Genomic DNA, 16,297 nt, shown 5'->3' with positions numbered 1-16,297 from the left:
ACCTTCTATGCATCCTTTCCTCTGTTCTTGGAAGTTTTTGGGTGCTGTAGTGTTACTACTGACATCATGTGGTAATTGGTATGATGTATACTCTGAGGTCAAGGACCAGTTTTTCTGTAATTCATTAATACACGCAGACTGATTTATTTGAGAAATACATGGAAATACGCAAAGATGGATTAATATCAAAAGCAAGTATAGAGCAGAAAATCAAGAAAGTTACTAACTGCAGAACTGTCCTAATTTGGCATCGGTTACAACAGAATTAGATGTGACGTGGTATGTGGAATGTCCTCAGATGTTGCATCTAGTCTTACAGGTTCTGACTTTTAAGAGAATTTTTTTTGTTTGCCTTTTTAAAGTTGAAAATGAAAATTTATTATATCCAGACACTATTTGCAGCTTTTAGATACGAATAAGGGAAAGGTGTTCAATGTTTCTTTTAAGGATACAGAATTAACAATTACAGGCTGAAAGCAAGCAAGGTGAACTTGACAATCAATTGAAATAAATCTGCTTGAAGTCTGTTCATGACTGCGGAAGTCTGTGTACATTACCATCTAACCTCTAAGGTCATGAAAGGTTCTGCTATTGTCTACAGTGTTGCACAGAAATAGAAGATTCAGCAACCTCTTATCTTTGTCACAATTACTGTCAGAGGTACGTCAGTAGGTAGCACTATGTTTTGATCCAGCAAATAAAGAAAAGGATGTTGTGGACTTGTCTTCTAATATTGTAAATTTTGCGTACACCAATCACATCTCCCCTCCATATTGCTGGAATTGTCTGTTCCAGCCAAGAACAGCACTTACATAGTTCTAGAAGTGCCACTGCTGTTCAACTGGGTTGTCCCTCACGTTCCCACCCCTTGCTGTGAGAGCTAATAGGGTTTTTTGTTGTTGTTTGTTTTCCCCTTCCTAGTTTTGGAATTGTAGATTTGCTTCTGTTAGCAAGAAGAATGATTGTTGCTTAGCGAAGAAGTCTGTGAGATTGCTTCTGAATATGTTTTAACCAAGTTTGAAAAATTAACATTGTTGAAGATGAGGCAGTTGATAAATGGTATGAATCTGTAAAAGAAGGATTAAAAAAAAAAAAAAAGAAAAGACTGGACGCTAATCATGAAAATTGTGAAGATACAGTCACATCGGTAACACTGCTGAGAGGTAGAATATGGTAGTGCTTTAGCCCGTAGAAGCTGCCTGTGATCTGAGGTGACTTGCTTATGGGCACATGGCCCATATAATGTAGATGTATATTATAGAATTCTTTATATTTTTTTATGTATTTAGGCATATCCATTCTTCTAGGAAAGATGTTAGTTAAGGTGGATTTTCTCAGTTATATGATGTTTCCAAATTGATTTACTTTCTAGCTTTCAAGTTTGTCCTACTTTTTAAATAATATTTTTAATGGAGTCTGAGAGGCTTATTCTTTTATTATTTCCCTACCAGGAACTTTTCGAAGCATTTGAGTGCACCCAGAATAAGCACATCACAGATGGGAAAAGAAGAGATGGCTGTTCTCACAGATTCAGTTTGGATGTTGTTTCAGCTCTCCGGAAGCTTTTGCTGCAGGCTCCCCAGAGGGCAAAAGCCCTGCTGGAGTTCTTTCAGGAGGAAGGAAACACACAGAGCTCCTCGCTCCAGCAATATTGCTCTCTACAAAACATCTTTGTTGAGTTTCTTCACGACTCCTTGAAATCTCTGCAAAGGCTTCAGTGCAGTTCTGAGATGTCAGCAGAACTAGATCAAAGAGAACTAGTAGATACGATTTATGCTGCTCTTAGTATAGTGACTTTTGAGGTGGAGCAACAGGCAGATGAAGTACAACACCTATTCATGGAGCTCTTGGATGTATGCTGGGCTGAGGGAAGCCCGCTGAGGGAGGAGAAGCTACTATGCTGTATGCTGAGGAAACAGAGCCATGGCATGTTAAGCCTGTATAGCAGTCTCCTCATAGAAAGAATAAGGGAAAAATTTTTGGTGTCAAAGTCAATGCAAAAAGGTTTGTTTGTCTTTTTGCTTTAATTTCTGCTTAACAAAGCATTTGAGACATTAAACAGGCAAGTTGTAAAGAAGTCAGGCAGTGTTCTTGCTTAAGGTGGCTTTACCATGGAGTCTTGTAAAAGGTGATGATAAAATGACTTAAAGCAAGGAATTGGCATAGGAGCCCCATGGCTCTCCCTATATTTCTGTAGTCTATGCTGCTTTCTTTTGGGAGGACTTCCTTTACCACCCTTTCTTGTGCTTTATTTTAATTTAATCTGCTCAGCATTTCTCCTGCTGAAGATGCTGCTTGTAACTAAAAAGTTGACTCTTTATATGTATATAAAGTATATACGTTCACCTCCAGCTTGAGGTCATCTGTGTTGGAAGATGTTCTATTACAAGCCAATAACAGTTCAATTACCTCAGTAATCCCCAGACGTTCAAACCCCTAAATAATGGAAAATGAAACTTCTAAAAGTGTCAGGAGATGTCGAGTGGCCTAATATCCCAGCTGGAAAGAAGATGCAGTTTGATTACCTGCTCACTTGCCAGAGCCCAGCTGTTTTTGTATCAGCTATAATGTCACAGCTTCTGTCTAGCTCCCTGTATCTGGTATATTTACTTGAGGATCTCAGCTGAAGCTGAATGGCAGGTGGTGCCCATGCTCTTGTCAGGAAAGTGGCAGGTGAGCATGCAAGGAGGGAAGAGCTAGACTGCCTACCCCCTATGAGGTGTAAATCGGTGGGATTTGTGTCCTCTTTCTTCCCTTCACTCAGGCATTGCTGAAGGGAAGTTCAGGCTGGTGTGGTGTGGCAGACTGGCATTTCTGATAATAACTACAGTTAGTGCTTCCACATGAGGGAAGAAAAATGGAGGTATGGATACTTTCACACTCACAGAGTGTAGATCACTTCTCACTTTGCATAGATCTGAGAAATTCCTGTGCTGAGCAAGTCTTTGCTAAGGCCCTGCGTAGCAGCATGGTGTCTCAAAGCACAAGTGACAATTCATGCAACAGATAAGAAACATAAAACCAGAGAAAGAAAGGCAGTATGCCCTGAACTAATGCAAACCACCTGTGTACTGAGTAGGCTCTTGCTATGTTAATGACTGTTCATACAGTTTCCTGGTTTCCTACCTGACTTGTTTAGTTTCTATGAAATTTCTCTGCTTGGCTGAGTATAATACCTGGGAGTCTTAACTGTTAACATGTAACAGCTGGTAAACATTGGAGGAAATGTTGAGTGTTTCTCAGTTTAATTGCACAGTAGTTATGCTGCTTTCAAAGGCCTTCCTCTGTACTAGAAGGAAATGTTGTGATGGTTTTTAGGTTTATCTGAGCAGCTGGATACAGAGCGAGCCATGATGAGTTTGTTCTCAGATCCCGACGAGACTTCTTCTTGGAAGGCAGCCTACTTCTACTGCTTGAGTAGCAACAAGCACTTTCTGGAACAGATTCTGGTATGGCCATAAAATCATTAAGTGGGAAAATCAGCGGTGCCTAAATCAGTCCGTGTATTGAATGTATCTTGGTGGTGCACACAAACATTTTGTATTCAAATAGTGTTTACTAAGGGTCATAAGAACAAGAAGGTTAAGTGGTGATAACTCCCCTGCTTGTAGCTGTGTGATGAACTCAAAACATTCAGTAAGATTTTTAGAAAAGCTTATCTACATGCAGAGTGAAGGTTAGATCTTCAGGCTTTGATAAGTGCTGTGTTCTGCTTATAATTTTGTTGGATATGCCACTTGATTTACCCCATGACCTTGAACTCATTGCTTTTCTTATTCTGGTAGACTTGGGCCAGTGAGACTAGTTTGCATGGTGAAATTTATGTTTTAAAGAGCTTGAAAACCTGGTGAAAAATACTCTGGTATGAAATAAATTATGTGAATGTATTTTCATAGGTAGAAGAAAAAGAATACAGGTAGGTGGTCGCTGTTAAAGTGCAAGTTTTTAAGGCTGAATATATTTCCACTTCTAAGTAACATGCTCATTCAAGTTTATTATGTAATGCTCTTGACAGAGACATGATCAATATAAAGAATGTAAAGATAATGTACTGAGGGAGTATGAGTTGGCTCTGTAGTAAGCATTTGAAATGATGTTTTTTTCCTTGTGACAGTTTTACTGAAGTGTAGATGGATGGCTTGTTAAATACAAGTTTAGGGACATTCCAGATGTGGAACTTCACTATTTTAGTGAAGTGAAATAATACTGAAATGGCGTCTGGCTTACATAACCTGCCAGGCATTATGGGTCTCTGCATTTTGGAAAGATAAATGCTACTTCATTTTGTTTTGTAGGTGACTGCATTAACTTTACTGAAGAGAGAAGACTACTCAGGCCTAAACAGCTTATTGAGGAGAGAATTCAACCCCCTTAGTCGCCTCTTGGTATTGCTAGGATGGACACATTGTCAAAGCGTGGAATCAGCAAAAGCATTGCTGTGGACTCTTCACAAAACTCGGGTAAATCAGCAGAAAGCAAGTAGCAGTATTGAAGTCTGAGTCCAGATAATGCAATTTGCTTGCAGATATGAAAATAATTAAAACAAGGGAGTTTCCAGTGAGAATATTAATCTTTGTCCAAATAGAATTAAAAAAGTTAAGGTGTTACAGTTGAATGGAGGTAACATTATTGAACACTTGCGTTTGTTCTTACTCCTCAGCTTTAAAGGGATTATGATTGCCCAAGAGATTATGAAAGTTTATCTAGCATAAGCTTTTCACCCTTTGCTGTTAACGTGAGAAAGACAACAGTGGTTGTTGATTGGTTTTGAAAAGAGCTGGGAGACATTTCATCCAGTGAATCATCCCTAGATGGTGAGTGACTAACTCTGGTCACAACTAGCCTGAGTTCAGCAGCAGGGTAGCTGAATTTCCAATACTCATTCTCAAAATTAAATGATAAATGACAAGAGCTGTGACTGCAAGATCTGCCTTGTTTGGCGGGAGTTTTCATCTTTGAAGAAGAGAGAGAATTCTAACTCCAATGATGTCTGCCTGCAGGCAAGTGGCATGGAGAACAGAGGTGGGAAGACAGGGAGCCTTGTGCTGCTGGGTCATTGGGGCACATCTAGGCTGAGATTGCCTTATGGGAGTTACCATCTATTGGTAATAGACTGAAGATCTATTCAATAGCCTCTGCAAAGTGAAAGTCTTAGATCTGATTTAGCGGGCAGGTATCTGTGGTAGAAACACAAATTGTAAAGGAGAATAACTGTGTGCTACTGAGCATATTATCTGGTTTAGTACATGATTAGTTCTAGAGGTTATTGTCTTACACTGTTACTAACAAGCATTAATTTGCATTTTGAAAGCTAACCTTGAAAAGGGGTGTAGCCACCTTTCTGTATTCTGTATCACATGGAGGCTGACTGTTTCTGATGCTGCTTCAAAATAGCCCTTCCTTGCTGGCTTTGTAATAAAACTGTCAGTTTTCTGTACTTGAAAGTTACCATCTGGATAAAGAAGACTTGTGAATATCCTATATGCCATACAGGTTGGTTCTGCTGTAAAGGGGATTTGTTGTAAAGGGATTCTTTTATTTGTCTTTCCATGTAGGATCTGTGCAATGATTTGATACTGAAAGACTTTTGTGATGGGCTGTGGGCCCAGGTAGAAGTTCTTGAATGGTGCATACAGCAAAACAGGTAGGACTTTTTACAAACTGTCTTGCCAAATCTGCCTATTAGTTAATTTATGTATGCAAATAGAAACTGTGTTCTTTTCTGTGAACCTTGGCTGATCATCTCCTCATGACTGTATATGACAAGCTCTTGAAATTGCTTCATGGGCAATGCTGTTTGTTTTTAATCGCAGTAGTTTGGTTGAATCAGAATTAGAGTGGAAGATATGTTTTTAAACATATCTGAGAGCCCTTAATCTGTTTATACCACTTTTTTGTTTGTTCTCTCTTGCAGTATTACTATCCCAAGGAAAATTCTTTTGCAACACTTGCACAGTCTAGATTGCCACACTGCAGTATACTCTCTTCATCATCTCACTAATCTTCTGGCACTGAATGAAGGCGATGTTATTGAGCTTCTTCAAAAAGTTCCTGCTAGAGACCAGCAGATGCAGGGTAAATGTGTAGGGTCATGAGAACACAAAAACAACATGATCCATCAAGTATGTGCTGCTTACTGTTTACGCCGGGAAGAATCTGTTCTTTTGTCCTACTTCTGTAAATAAGGATGATATTGCTTATCAGCTGTTTTGTGGAAGAATACTAGACAGCATGTGGAAATCATTTTGGAATCCTTTTGTGGAGTAAATTGTCTTCCAAGAAGGAATTGTGAGATCTCTTTAATCTTACAAGGACACATCTCTGAAGGAGATTTTTCACAGTGATAACAAGATTTTGCACATGGTCATATGTGCTACTCATTGTAACTTATATACTTTATAATACCCTTAGCTATCCGTGCCCTTATTTTAAAATCAAAGGGTAAAGCCAAATGAAATTGACAGTATCTCATACTATAGCTAATATTAATACTAATAGTAATATTAAGTTTTACCAAATCTATATTAATATTAAAATCAGTAAGGCTTACCTACAGACTGTATTTGCATCCTTGTTGCCTCACTTATCTTCCTGTGTTCCAATTTGGTGCCTAGAATACCTGAGTTTACTAAACACGTTAGTTCACTTAGAAGTGATTCCTTTGTGCAGTCTTTTGATTGCAGCTGATGTCCAGGTACAGCTGCTATTTTAATTCTGTTTTCTGATTCAGCATCTTAATAATGATACAGAAACTCAGTCTTCCTGTATGTGTTAGAACCTAAGAAGCTGCAATTTTTTGTGCCTTATTCCTTCTATGGATGGGAATTCGTACATGGGTAATTTCAACCTGAGTCATGTAGAAAGCTCTCAGTGATGGATTTTGCACAGATATTCCAGTGGAAAGCAGGGTTTTTTCCCTCCAGTAATCATATTGTTAAGATGTTGGCTTCCAGTCCTATTTTACAAGTTTTGTTGTTAAAATTATCATGACAGTTGTCTTGAATAGGCTTAAAAGACTTAATGATTGATACTCTATACAGATCTCAGGACAGACCACTGTCCTGCTTTCTGAAATAGTTTTGTTGTTGCTGATGTTGAATTTTTTTTAATTAGTTCTGACATTTTAATTATTTTCTGTTTATATTCTGTCAAAACTCTTTCAAAAACAGGAAGAGGCAGTCCCATCATATCTTCTGGGAGCTGCATGACTATAGCAAAAGAACTCTAGCTGTGGTTTCTTTTCTATTTTCAGATCACTTTAATTTACAGAACTAGTTAATAGAAGACAAGTCCTCCCTTTCTTTTCAGTCCAGTTATTATTGTAAAATTTAGATAATTTTATAAACACGCATTAATAGAATCTCCTTTAAAATAATCTCATTTATCAGGGAAGGAGTCATGAAATTTTGATTTGTCTGACTTGGTAGTGTTAACAGACCTTTTTCTCCATTCACCCCACCTACTTCCTCTTCTTCGCCTTCTCTCTGACATATTTGACAGCTGCAGTAGTGAAACTGAAGTAATGATATTGTAGGCAGTTGCGTTCAGGCATCCTTCAGGTCAGTGTGTAACGTTAGCTTTGATCACCCATTCTAACAAAAGAAATGATGGGCAGAAATTTCTTCATGATGGATAGAATTCAAAAATAAGGTATTAATATTTCTGGCGTAGGAGAAAGAGTGCTTGTAGTTGAAGGATATCTCTTCATTATTGGTACAGGGAAAAGGGTTGGTTTAGATGTGGATACTGGCATAGACTCACTGCATCCAAGTCTTTCCACATGGGAGGCAAAAGTATATTAAACTTGCATTAGATTACCTATGTGTATCTTATAATGTCTCCAGTTAGCTGTTTATCTTTTTAAGAGGACTGTATTTATTTGATCTCTGGCTTCACATACCTGAAGGCCTCTTAAGACACTGATATTGAGAGCTTTTTGACTGCTATGCATTAGTGTAAAGCTGCTGGTGAATTGTGGCATTTCTGTGGCCATGTGGGTTCTGCAAATGATTCATACTTAAATGTTTCCTCAGTGGAGCACCTCCCATATGAAGATAGGCTGAGGAAGTTGGGGTTGTTCAGCCTAGAGAAGAGAAGGCTGCGTGGAGACCTAGCAGCCTTCCAGTATCTGAAAGAGGCCTACAAGGATGCTGAGGATGGTCTATTCATCAGGAACTGTAGTGACAGGACAAGGGGTAACGGGTTAAAACTTAAACAGGGGAAGTTTAGATTGGATATAAGGAAGAAATTCTTTACCGTGAGTAAAGGGTGGTGAGGCACTGGAATGGGTTGCCCAGGGAGGTTGTGAATGCTCCATCCTTGGTGTTCAAGGCCAGGTTGGATGAGGCCATGGGTGACATGGTTTAGTGTGAGGTGTCCCTGCCCATGGCAGGGGAGTTGGAACTAGATGATCTTAAGGTCCTTTCCAACCCTAACTATTCTATGATTCTGTGCTGTCTACACAGTAGTTTCCACCACTGTCTTTGTTTAGAATTGCAGTGAGAGGGAATAATTGGTTTCAAATTGTTTGTGCTCTAGAGGCTATTGTCTTGGCTGCTCTGTAGTTTTTAAAACGGTTCAGGCTGGTGCTTTTCTTTGAAATCAAGCTCACACCTTGTGGAGTGCAATGCTGAAAGACTTTCTAGGTAATACTGTTCAGTCCCAGAGTTTGGGTGGGGACATTGTAAGTACATCAAACCAGTGCTTGGTTTAAAAAAACTTGGCTGTTACTTCCCTTGTGTGACAGTAGGCAGAGGGACAGTCTCCCCCTTGTACATGAATATAGGATAGTGGATTAAAGCAACCTAATTTAACATTGGGGTTTTTTTTGGTTTAGCTTGGTTTGCTTGTTTGTTGGGAGGTTTTAACCTTTGTACAGTAGTTGGATAATTCATCTAAACTCAGCATAACAGAATATATGACTCTCTGTTGCCTTCCTGGGTGAAGGTGATGATCATGCGACTTGTATGTAATTTGCAGCTCTGATGTTCTGTTGTACTAAAAGGGGATAATGTCTCTGGCATGTGCCACCTTTCCTCAAAAAAAAAAAAAAAAAGCAAAAGGGGAAAAGAAGGAGTATAGTACTTCTCTAAGTTGCCTTTATCATAAGTGTGTGAAGGAAACTGGGGGACAGTGCTTTTTGTTTAATCAATGGCCAGCCATTGTGCGTAGAATCCACCATGACTATTAGTAGAAGTCCATAGAGGTGGTGGTACTCTGTGCTCACTGTAGTCAGTGAGCCCATCTGCACTATCTTCCCTACTTGTCTACTGTGTGATAGAACAAAAAATTCTAAGATGCTGGAGAGAGACAGGATCTGTCCCTGTATTGTAAATATATCAGTGTAGCTTAATACGACAGGATCTGTCCGTGTGTTGTAAATATATTAGTGTAGCTTAATATGTACCTCTAATGAGACTCATCATGAGCAGAATTTGATCATTCTATGCTATATCCAGCTCCTGTAACCCAAATTCACAGGAAATTTCCCTTTCAGAAAGGAATCCAGGCCTGACTTTTCTGTGCCTATCTATCTGTTGTGTTTTGTTTTGTTTCAAATGTTGTGAGGTAATGGTGAGAGAGGGCAAAGCTGGGATGGAGGTGCCATAGGGGTTTCTCCTATATATAACTGGGTATATCAATGTTGCTGTGTGGGAACTGCAGAAGAAAATTAACTTGTTTTCTTGTCTACCTGCTACCCCCTCACCACCTTTCCCTCCACAGCGGCAACATTCCCTAACACCCTGAGTCAGCAACGCAATCTGGCACTCTTTCGAGCATTTTGTGCCATGAAGTATGCTGTTTACGCTCTGTGTGTGAATTCACATAAGCATTCCAAGTGCAAAGATTGTGTATGCAGCCATCTTGGTGATATCCCTGAGGACAAAACTTTTGGAGAACCAGCAGGTGATTGGCCTTGTTTCTCAGGTTCAATAGCTTGTGCTTTAACATTTTCTGGACTCTGTATTATTATTATTATTATTGGGATAATACTGCACCCTATGTGCATGTGGCGATTTTATTCAGTGGGCTGTGGGTGCTTTGCAAACAAGTATAATGGCATTTCTTTGAGGTGCTGTTACCTTTAATAATAATAGATATGAATAAGCTCCTTGCCTTCTTCCAAAATACTCTAGGTAACTCTATTAAAAATACAGTGCAAGAAGAAGGTGATATTAGATACAGGATGGTAGTAGCAGGGATGATTTTGTAAGAAGTTATGATTTCCCAGAGCTAAAACAGATTTACTCGCTAGAATGGGTGTAATCTGGGTTTGCACATCACTGCACGAGGTGATAATTGGCATTCCTGAGAGGGAAGAAGCACACTACATTTTAAAATGTAAAATGTAGGCCATATATTTACTTGATTTGTGGAGCAATGATTGGCTCTGAGCCACTGGGAGAGTTCTCTGTCCTAGGATTTTCTTAAAGGGCAGAGGTTGGAGGAAGGAACTGCTGAAAAATGTTGTAAATGTTCCTTATTTTTGTTTTCAATTTTACAGATTGCTCTTCAGTATTTCCTCAGTACCTTGAGAAGTGTCAGCAGTTCTTAAGGAGTGTTCCTGCTCCTCTGCGCCTGGAGGTTTTGGAGAACATCTTCTCCTTGCTTTTTGTTTCCTACAGTGATCTCCATACTGATACTTTTTTGCCTGAAGACTATGCAGAAGATGATGATATTGAGAAAAAGAGTACTACTATGAGTGTGGAAGGCAGTGCTAGTCGGCATTCTTCCACCTCAGAAAGTCCGCAGCGCCTAATAGAGGCTGAAAAGAAATCAGAGAGGCATCTGCGGGCTGGTCAGACAGTTCACACAGGCCCCCAAGATCTTCGTGACTTGATGTTAGATGGCCAAAGCTGTGAAACCTCTAGGCTGAGTTACCTGGATCTGAAACACTTCACCAGTGGTGTAACTGGATTTTTAGTGGATGATGTGGCCATGGATGCCTTCCTCACATTGCTTCTCAACCATCTGGAAGAAATTCAGAGTTCTCTCCCATGGGACTCTAGTAATGTAGTTTGTGAAGAGCTGGAGCTTGTAGAGTGCTTGAATCTTTCTGTAACCAGAGATGCCTTTGAAAGTCGTGTGTTACAGTTTTCCAAACATCTTTCTGAAGCTCACTGGCGATACAAGGTGGTAATGAATAACAGAAATGCAGGTAGGCTTTGTATTTAGCACTTTCTGATACATCCACACTGTTTAGTGTTGTGATTTAACCCCAGATGGCAACTAAGTACCACACAGCTGCTCATTCTGTACTAGCCACGAGGAAGAAAATTAACTGTGTCCCAGCTGAAACCAGGACATTGTTACAGCTGCCCAGGCAGTAGTCTGGATGAAATTCCCTGAGCACATTTTGGCAAATACTAGGAGAGTGATCTAGTTGGAGATTACCTTGTTCTTGCACCATTCCCCAGTAGGAGTAATCCCTATTCTAATCAGAGAATTTGGGTTTTCTTTTCTGGACACACTGCTTCAGTTTGTCTTTCTCCTGTTCTTTTGTTACAAGTTGCATTGACAGTGGAGTGATACGAAGGGACATGGTGGTGTGTGTGATACAGTGCAAGCCAGATAGACCCATTTCATTCCTGAAGTGTTGATTTAGCCTAGTCTGGAAGCATGTTAAGAAAAGGAAGTTGGATTATTCTGGGATGCAGACCACTCCTCAGGAGTAGCTAAAACAATACACTCAGGAGCCTATTTCCCACCTTCTTCCTTATTGTCAGCCCTACGGCTATCAGATTTCTGCTTGTGCTTATTGTCTATCTCAGACCATGCAAAGTCTGTGTCCCAAGAAAGGGTGGGCAGTATGGACCTTGAATGTTCCAAATTTCTAAAACTGTTCTTAAGTCTCCTCCTGTAAAGGAGGGGGTGTGCTGGGACTTCCATTTGAATAGGCAGCCCTCAGTATTCCTATTGGACAGGCAGCAGCTTTCAGTGGGATTCTGTACGTTTTGAGTCCTGACTTCTGACAAATGATGACAATTATTTGGTGAACATCTTTCAGGGAAAGGTGGCTTTTATTGACACTGCATATCTCTTGGATTTTTTTTTTTTTGTTTCAAGTGCTGACACCCCCATTACTTGCCTGCTTTCAGAACTATTGACTGAATCAGGGTTCACTCCACCATGTATTGAGAAAAAGTTATTTCATCAAAACCTTAATGACAAATCAAACTCTCTTTTACTATTTTAATTCTTATTCTTTTTACCCTGTTTCTAGCCACTTGTGTACTTGGGCTGTATCTATTTTTCTGTATATTTAGAATCATAGAATCATTTAGGTTGGAAGAAACCCTTAGTACTCATCAGGGATGTGTAGAAGGTATAATACATTCCAAGCAGTGTTGGATGTGGAAGGGAAAACTGAATTGCATCAAAATTACTTTAAGGTGCTAGTTTAAACTTCACTGCAAAAGAGCTCTTAGCTGAGATTGACTGTGTTCCCTTTGGAAATTTGCCATCATAGCCCTACCTATGTAAATGTGCTGATAGATTCTATAATTTAGACAAATAACTGTTGATGGCCTGTCCAGCTATTTGGTAATATTTTTGCTTAAATGTTTCACAGAACATCACCTTGCAGCTTCCAGGAGATACTGTTCTTTAATCAGGTGCTCCAGCTTTAAGAAACGAAGTAGATCTCAAAGGTACAAGACAGGTGGGTTGAAAAAGTGACTTGGAGAAGACCTCTCTGAAATGTGTGAGATTTTGCTAAGCTCATGCAAAATTTTGCTGAGCTCATGAGTTGAATACAATTAGATTTAATAACTAGGGGTAGAGAACTAGATTTATTTCCTTTAGTTTTCTAACCGATTTGAAATGTCTTAGTCAAGTTCCACTTGAATTGAGGTTGTTTTCCTAAAGTTCACCTACACAACTAAAAGATAATTAATTTTAAATTCAGGTTACAAAATAATTTCTTTCATACATAGTCTGATTTGGGGCAGGGGAGAACTTTGCAACTACAGGATGATTCTTCCCTTTCTCCATTGTATCCAATGACTGGTATATTTTCATCCCTATCACAGTAGTATCTAGGATGTGAATCTACAGGAATTTGTGGCTTAAATTGACAGCCTTAGGAGAAGGTTGAGTTCCTCACTCTTTTTCAATTTAGCCTTTAAAAGGTACATCTGGTTGTGGAGTGGGATGTTCTAAAATAAGAAGCTTTGAAGTATCTCACGAGACACTGATGGGCCACCCTAACAGTTTGTTGCCTAACAGTTTCTTCAAATTAGGAGGTTTTGCATTTGTCATAGACATCAGTGATGGCTCATTGTGAGACACTCTTGAAGATCTCTTCTGGTTGCCTGACCTGTTATTTGCCGTAAGTTTTAATTACCTTGTTTAGAAAAAGTGCCTTTAATATACTGTTTTTTATTTGTTTCTATTTTAGATAGGAAAGAGGGAACTTCCAGTCCATCATTAGAAAGTACAAGTAGTGAGCTAAGCACCAGTACTTCAGGTATTAAGCCACAAAAGTAGTATTTGTTTGTATTGTCAATGTGCATGATGAAGTGTTTGCTTGATTAGTTGATGTGAATTACTGCTTATGTAGAACAGGATTAGAACTCTTCACTTCTCAGAGCTCCCATTTTTGGGCTGACTTTTTTTCTAATTAGATTAATATATGTTTTCTGAAATAAGAAAATTAGATTTTTCTAGATATTTTTGGCTTGCAGGAAACAGTATGCAATGCAGTGAGATGCAACAGTCAAAAAAGCTAACAGACTGTTAGTCATGTAACCTAAAACATTCTTAGGCATGTTAACTTGATTTAACAAATCCAGTAGTTAAGACTTATCCCTTCATCCATATTGAACCCTAGCATTGCATGCATATTATGTAGCTGCTAAACAGTGTTATATTTGGATGAGATCCAGATTGAAAGTTCTGACCAAGTAGTGAAATATTGCAATAATTTATAACAAGATATTTATGTTGATCTCTACCCTAAAACTTCTTGCAACTCTGCTCCTATATCTTTGTGTTAAATATATGAAGTATCTGATATTTGGCTGTTATCTGGTGAAATGTTTTTTTTTTTTCATAATAGTATATTGATTAATTCTGTTGTCTTGCAGAGGGAAGCACCAGTAATGTATCTGGCTCAAGTGATTTGGAAAGCAGAGTGAGATCACAGCAGCAAAACCCCCTCATTCCTATGATGCTTTCCCCACCAGAATCACTGTTAGTGTCTTGTGTTTTGAGAGGAAATTTCGTAGAAGCCCATCAGGTAAAGGAGTTGCATGTATTTTGTGCAATTAAAAATGTAATTTGCTATTGATGTTTGTGGTTGTGATAGCTGATGAAATTCCTGCTTCTTTTGTATTAAGTAGCATAGGGCTGAAACATCTGCATTCCAAGTGAAAGGGTCACTTCAGAAGTAAAGTGAAAGAACAAAAATATTCCAAACCAAGATCCCAAGAATGCTGGGGTGGTTTTTTTTCCTTGTTATATAAAAATGTTTTCTCTAAGCCTGGGTTGTCAAAGTATGATAATGTTTGACAGCTGGCCATACTTAGTGTTTCAGCTGAATGAGCTCATGTGAAGTCTCATGAGGAAGCAGCATCTGAACTGCTTACTTTAGTCAGTGAATAAAACCCGTGACACTGCCACTTGTAAGCTTGTCAGGAACATGGAAAGTTATTCCTTACCCAAAGCAGAGCCAAAGTGGTAATTAAATTTATTTGAAGGAGTTATGTTTTGAGGCTGAATTCATGGTACTGAAAACAGGCAGAAAAACTTGAAGGTGACAGTCCACAGGTTCATATAGTTCTTTGCTCCCTCACAGCCATGCATACCTTTCTTTAAGGGACTTTTGGGCTGATGCTCTGAAAAAATATGTTGAAGTACACCTGTGGTTTGATCCTCTGCAAAAAGCACTGACCTGGCTGAGTTTGAGAGTGGTATCAGAGCAATTAGTATCATTTAAGCATTGCATTAGCAGCAGGTTACTGCTCAACCCATTAGTTCTGTTTGACGTCAAGCATTCCACTTAATCTCTGCTTACAGGGCCAAAAGAAGAATTTTGTTTTGCTTTATTACTTTGAATTTCAGTATCACTGCTGATGAATTCAAGCTTGGTTTGTGTTCTGTTGTTGGTTTGATAATAGGAACTTGCACAGCTGTGCTTATCTGTTCTGTGTTAAATTTCTCACTTAATTCCTTTCTGAAAAAGAATTTATTTAAAATGTTTACTTTGGAGGCCCAACTTGATAGGGTTTTTTGTTAGTTTGTTTTGGTTGTTTTTTTATGTTGTTGTTGTCTGTTGAAATCATGAAAGGTTATTCTGCAAGACGGGTTTACGAAGATTAATTCAGCTCTAGCCTTGCAACGAATAGAATCATAGAATAGTTAGGGTTGGAAAGGACCTTAAGATCATCTAGTTCCAACCCCCCTGCCATGGGCGGGGACACCTCACACTAAACCATGTTACCCAAGGCTCTGCCTGACCTGGCCTTGAACACCACCAGGGATGGAGCATTCACAACTTCCCTGGGCAACCCATTCCAGTGCCTCACCACCCTTACAGTAAAGAACTTCCTCCTTACATCCAGTGTAAACTTCCACTGTTTAAGTTTTAACCCATTACCCCTTGTCCTATCACTACAGATCCTAAGGAAGGGTCCCTCTCCAGCATCCTTATAAGCCCCCTTCAGATACTGGAAGGCTGCTATGAGGTCTCCACACAGCCTTCTCTTCTCCAGGCTGAACAGCCCCAACTTTCTCAGCCTATCTTCATGCAGGAGGTGCTCCAGTCCACTGATCGTGCTCGTGGCCCTCTGAACTTGTTCCAGCAGTTCCATGTCCTTTCTATGTTGAGAACACCAGAACTGCACACAATACATAATAGCTGAGCTTTATAAAAATATTTGGAAAATTTCTCTAAGGTCCTGTTTGTCAGGCGTTTAAAACTCTCTAGAAAATACCCAACCATTTCAGCTTACTGTGTCTGGGTTTTTTTTTTTTCCGTTGAAGTTTGTGTTTTATTTTATTCCTTCATCTCTTCTAAAAGCCCCCAGAGTTCTTTGACCTTTGAAAAGTTCTGTTCACGTGCTCTGTAATTAGATCAATTGCTGTTTCTGAAAGGTGGCTTTGATGTTTAATCTGGATACTTCACCTTGCTACGGTGAATTGGTTTTCATGGAGCGCTACCAAGAGGCGGTACAAGAAATGGCAAGAGTGGAGCACAACATTGAGAATCAAGCGTCAGATGGCACTGGAGGCATCAGGAAATCTGGCAGTGGCCGTTCGACACTGCAAGCTATTGGGAATGCAGCAGCAGCTGGTA

At 39.4% G+C, this 16,297-nt stretch overlaps 1 protein-coding gene across 5 annotated transcripts in view; it reads left to right on the top strand.

The window, feature by feature from the left end:
* The window catches only part of ZFYVE26 (zinc finger FYVE-type containing 26), a 52,085-nt gene that overhangs the window by 4,443 nt on the left and 31,345 nt on the right, over positions 1-16,297 (top strand). For all 5 annotated transcript variants that reach the window (XR_013956770.1, XR_013956771.1, XM_080617112.1 and 2 more), the window contains exons 5-15: positions 1,452-2,004; positions 3,319-3,449; positions 4,296-4,460; positions 5,556-5,644; positions 5,915-6,075; positions 9,724-9,906; positions 10,505-11,158; positions 12,572-12,661; positions 13,400-13,468; positions 14,088-14,239; positions 16,096-16,294. Coding sequence is in view for 3 of the 5 variants with exons in the window: in XM_080617112.1 (XP_080473238.1) it covers positions 1,452-2,004; positions 3,319-3,449; positions 4,296-4,460; positions 5,556-5,644; positions 5,915-6,075; positions 9,724-9,906; positions 10,505-11,158; positions 12,572-12,661; positions 13,400-13,468; positions 14,088-14,239; positions 16,096-16,294 (2,446 nt within the window). In the remaining 2 variants the exon portion in view is untranslated. The remainder of the gene's footprint in view (positions 1-1,451; positions 2,005-3,318; positions 3,450-4,295; positions 4,461-5,555; positions 5,645-5,914; positions 6,076-9,723; positions 9,907-10,504; positions 11,159-12,571; positions 12,662-13,399; positions 13,469-14,087; positions 14,240-16,095; positions 16,295-16,297) is intronic.

This window comes from Psittacula echo, assembly GCF_963264785.1.
Source record: "Psittacula echo genome assembly, chromosome: 5".
Classification (NCBI taxonomy): domain Eukaryota; kingdom Metazoa; phylum Chordata; class Aves; order Psittaciformes; family Psittacidae; genus Psittacula; species Psittacula echo.
Note: the sequence above shows the minus strand (reverse complement) of the source record. Positions and strands in the feature narration are given on the sequence as shown.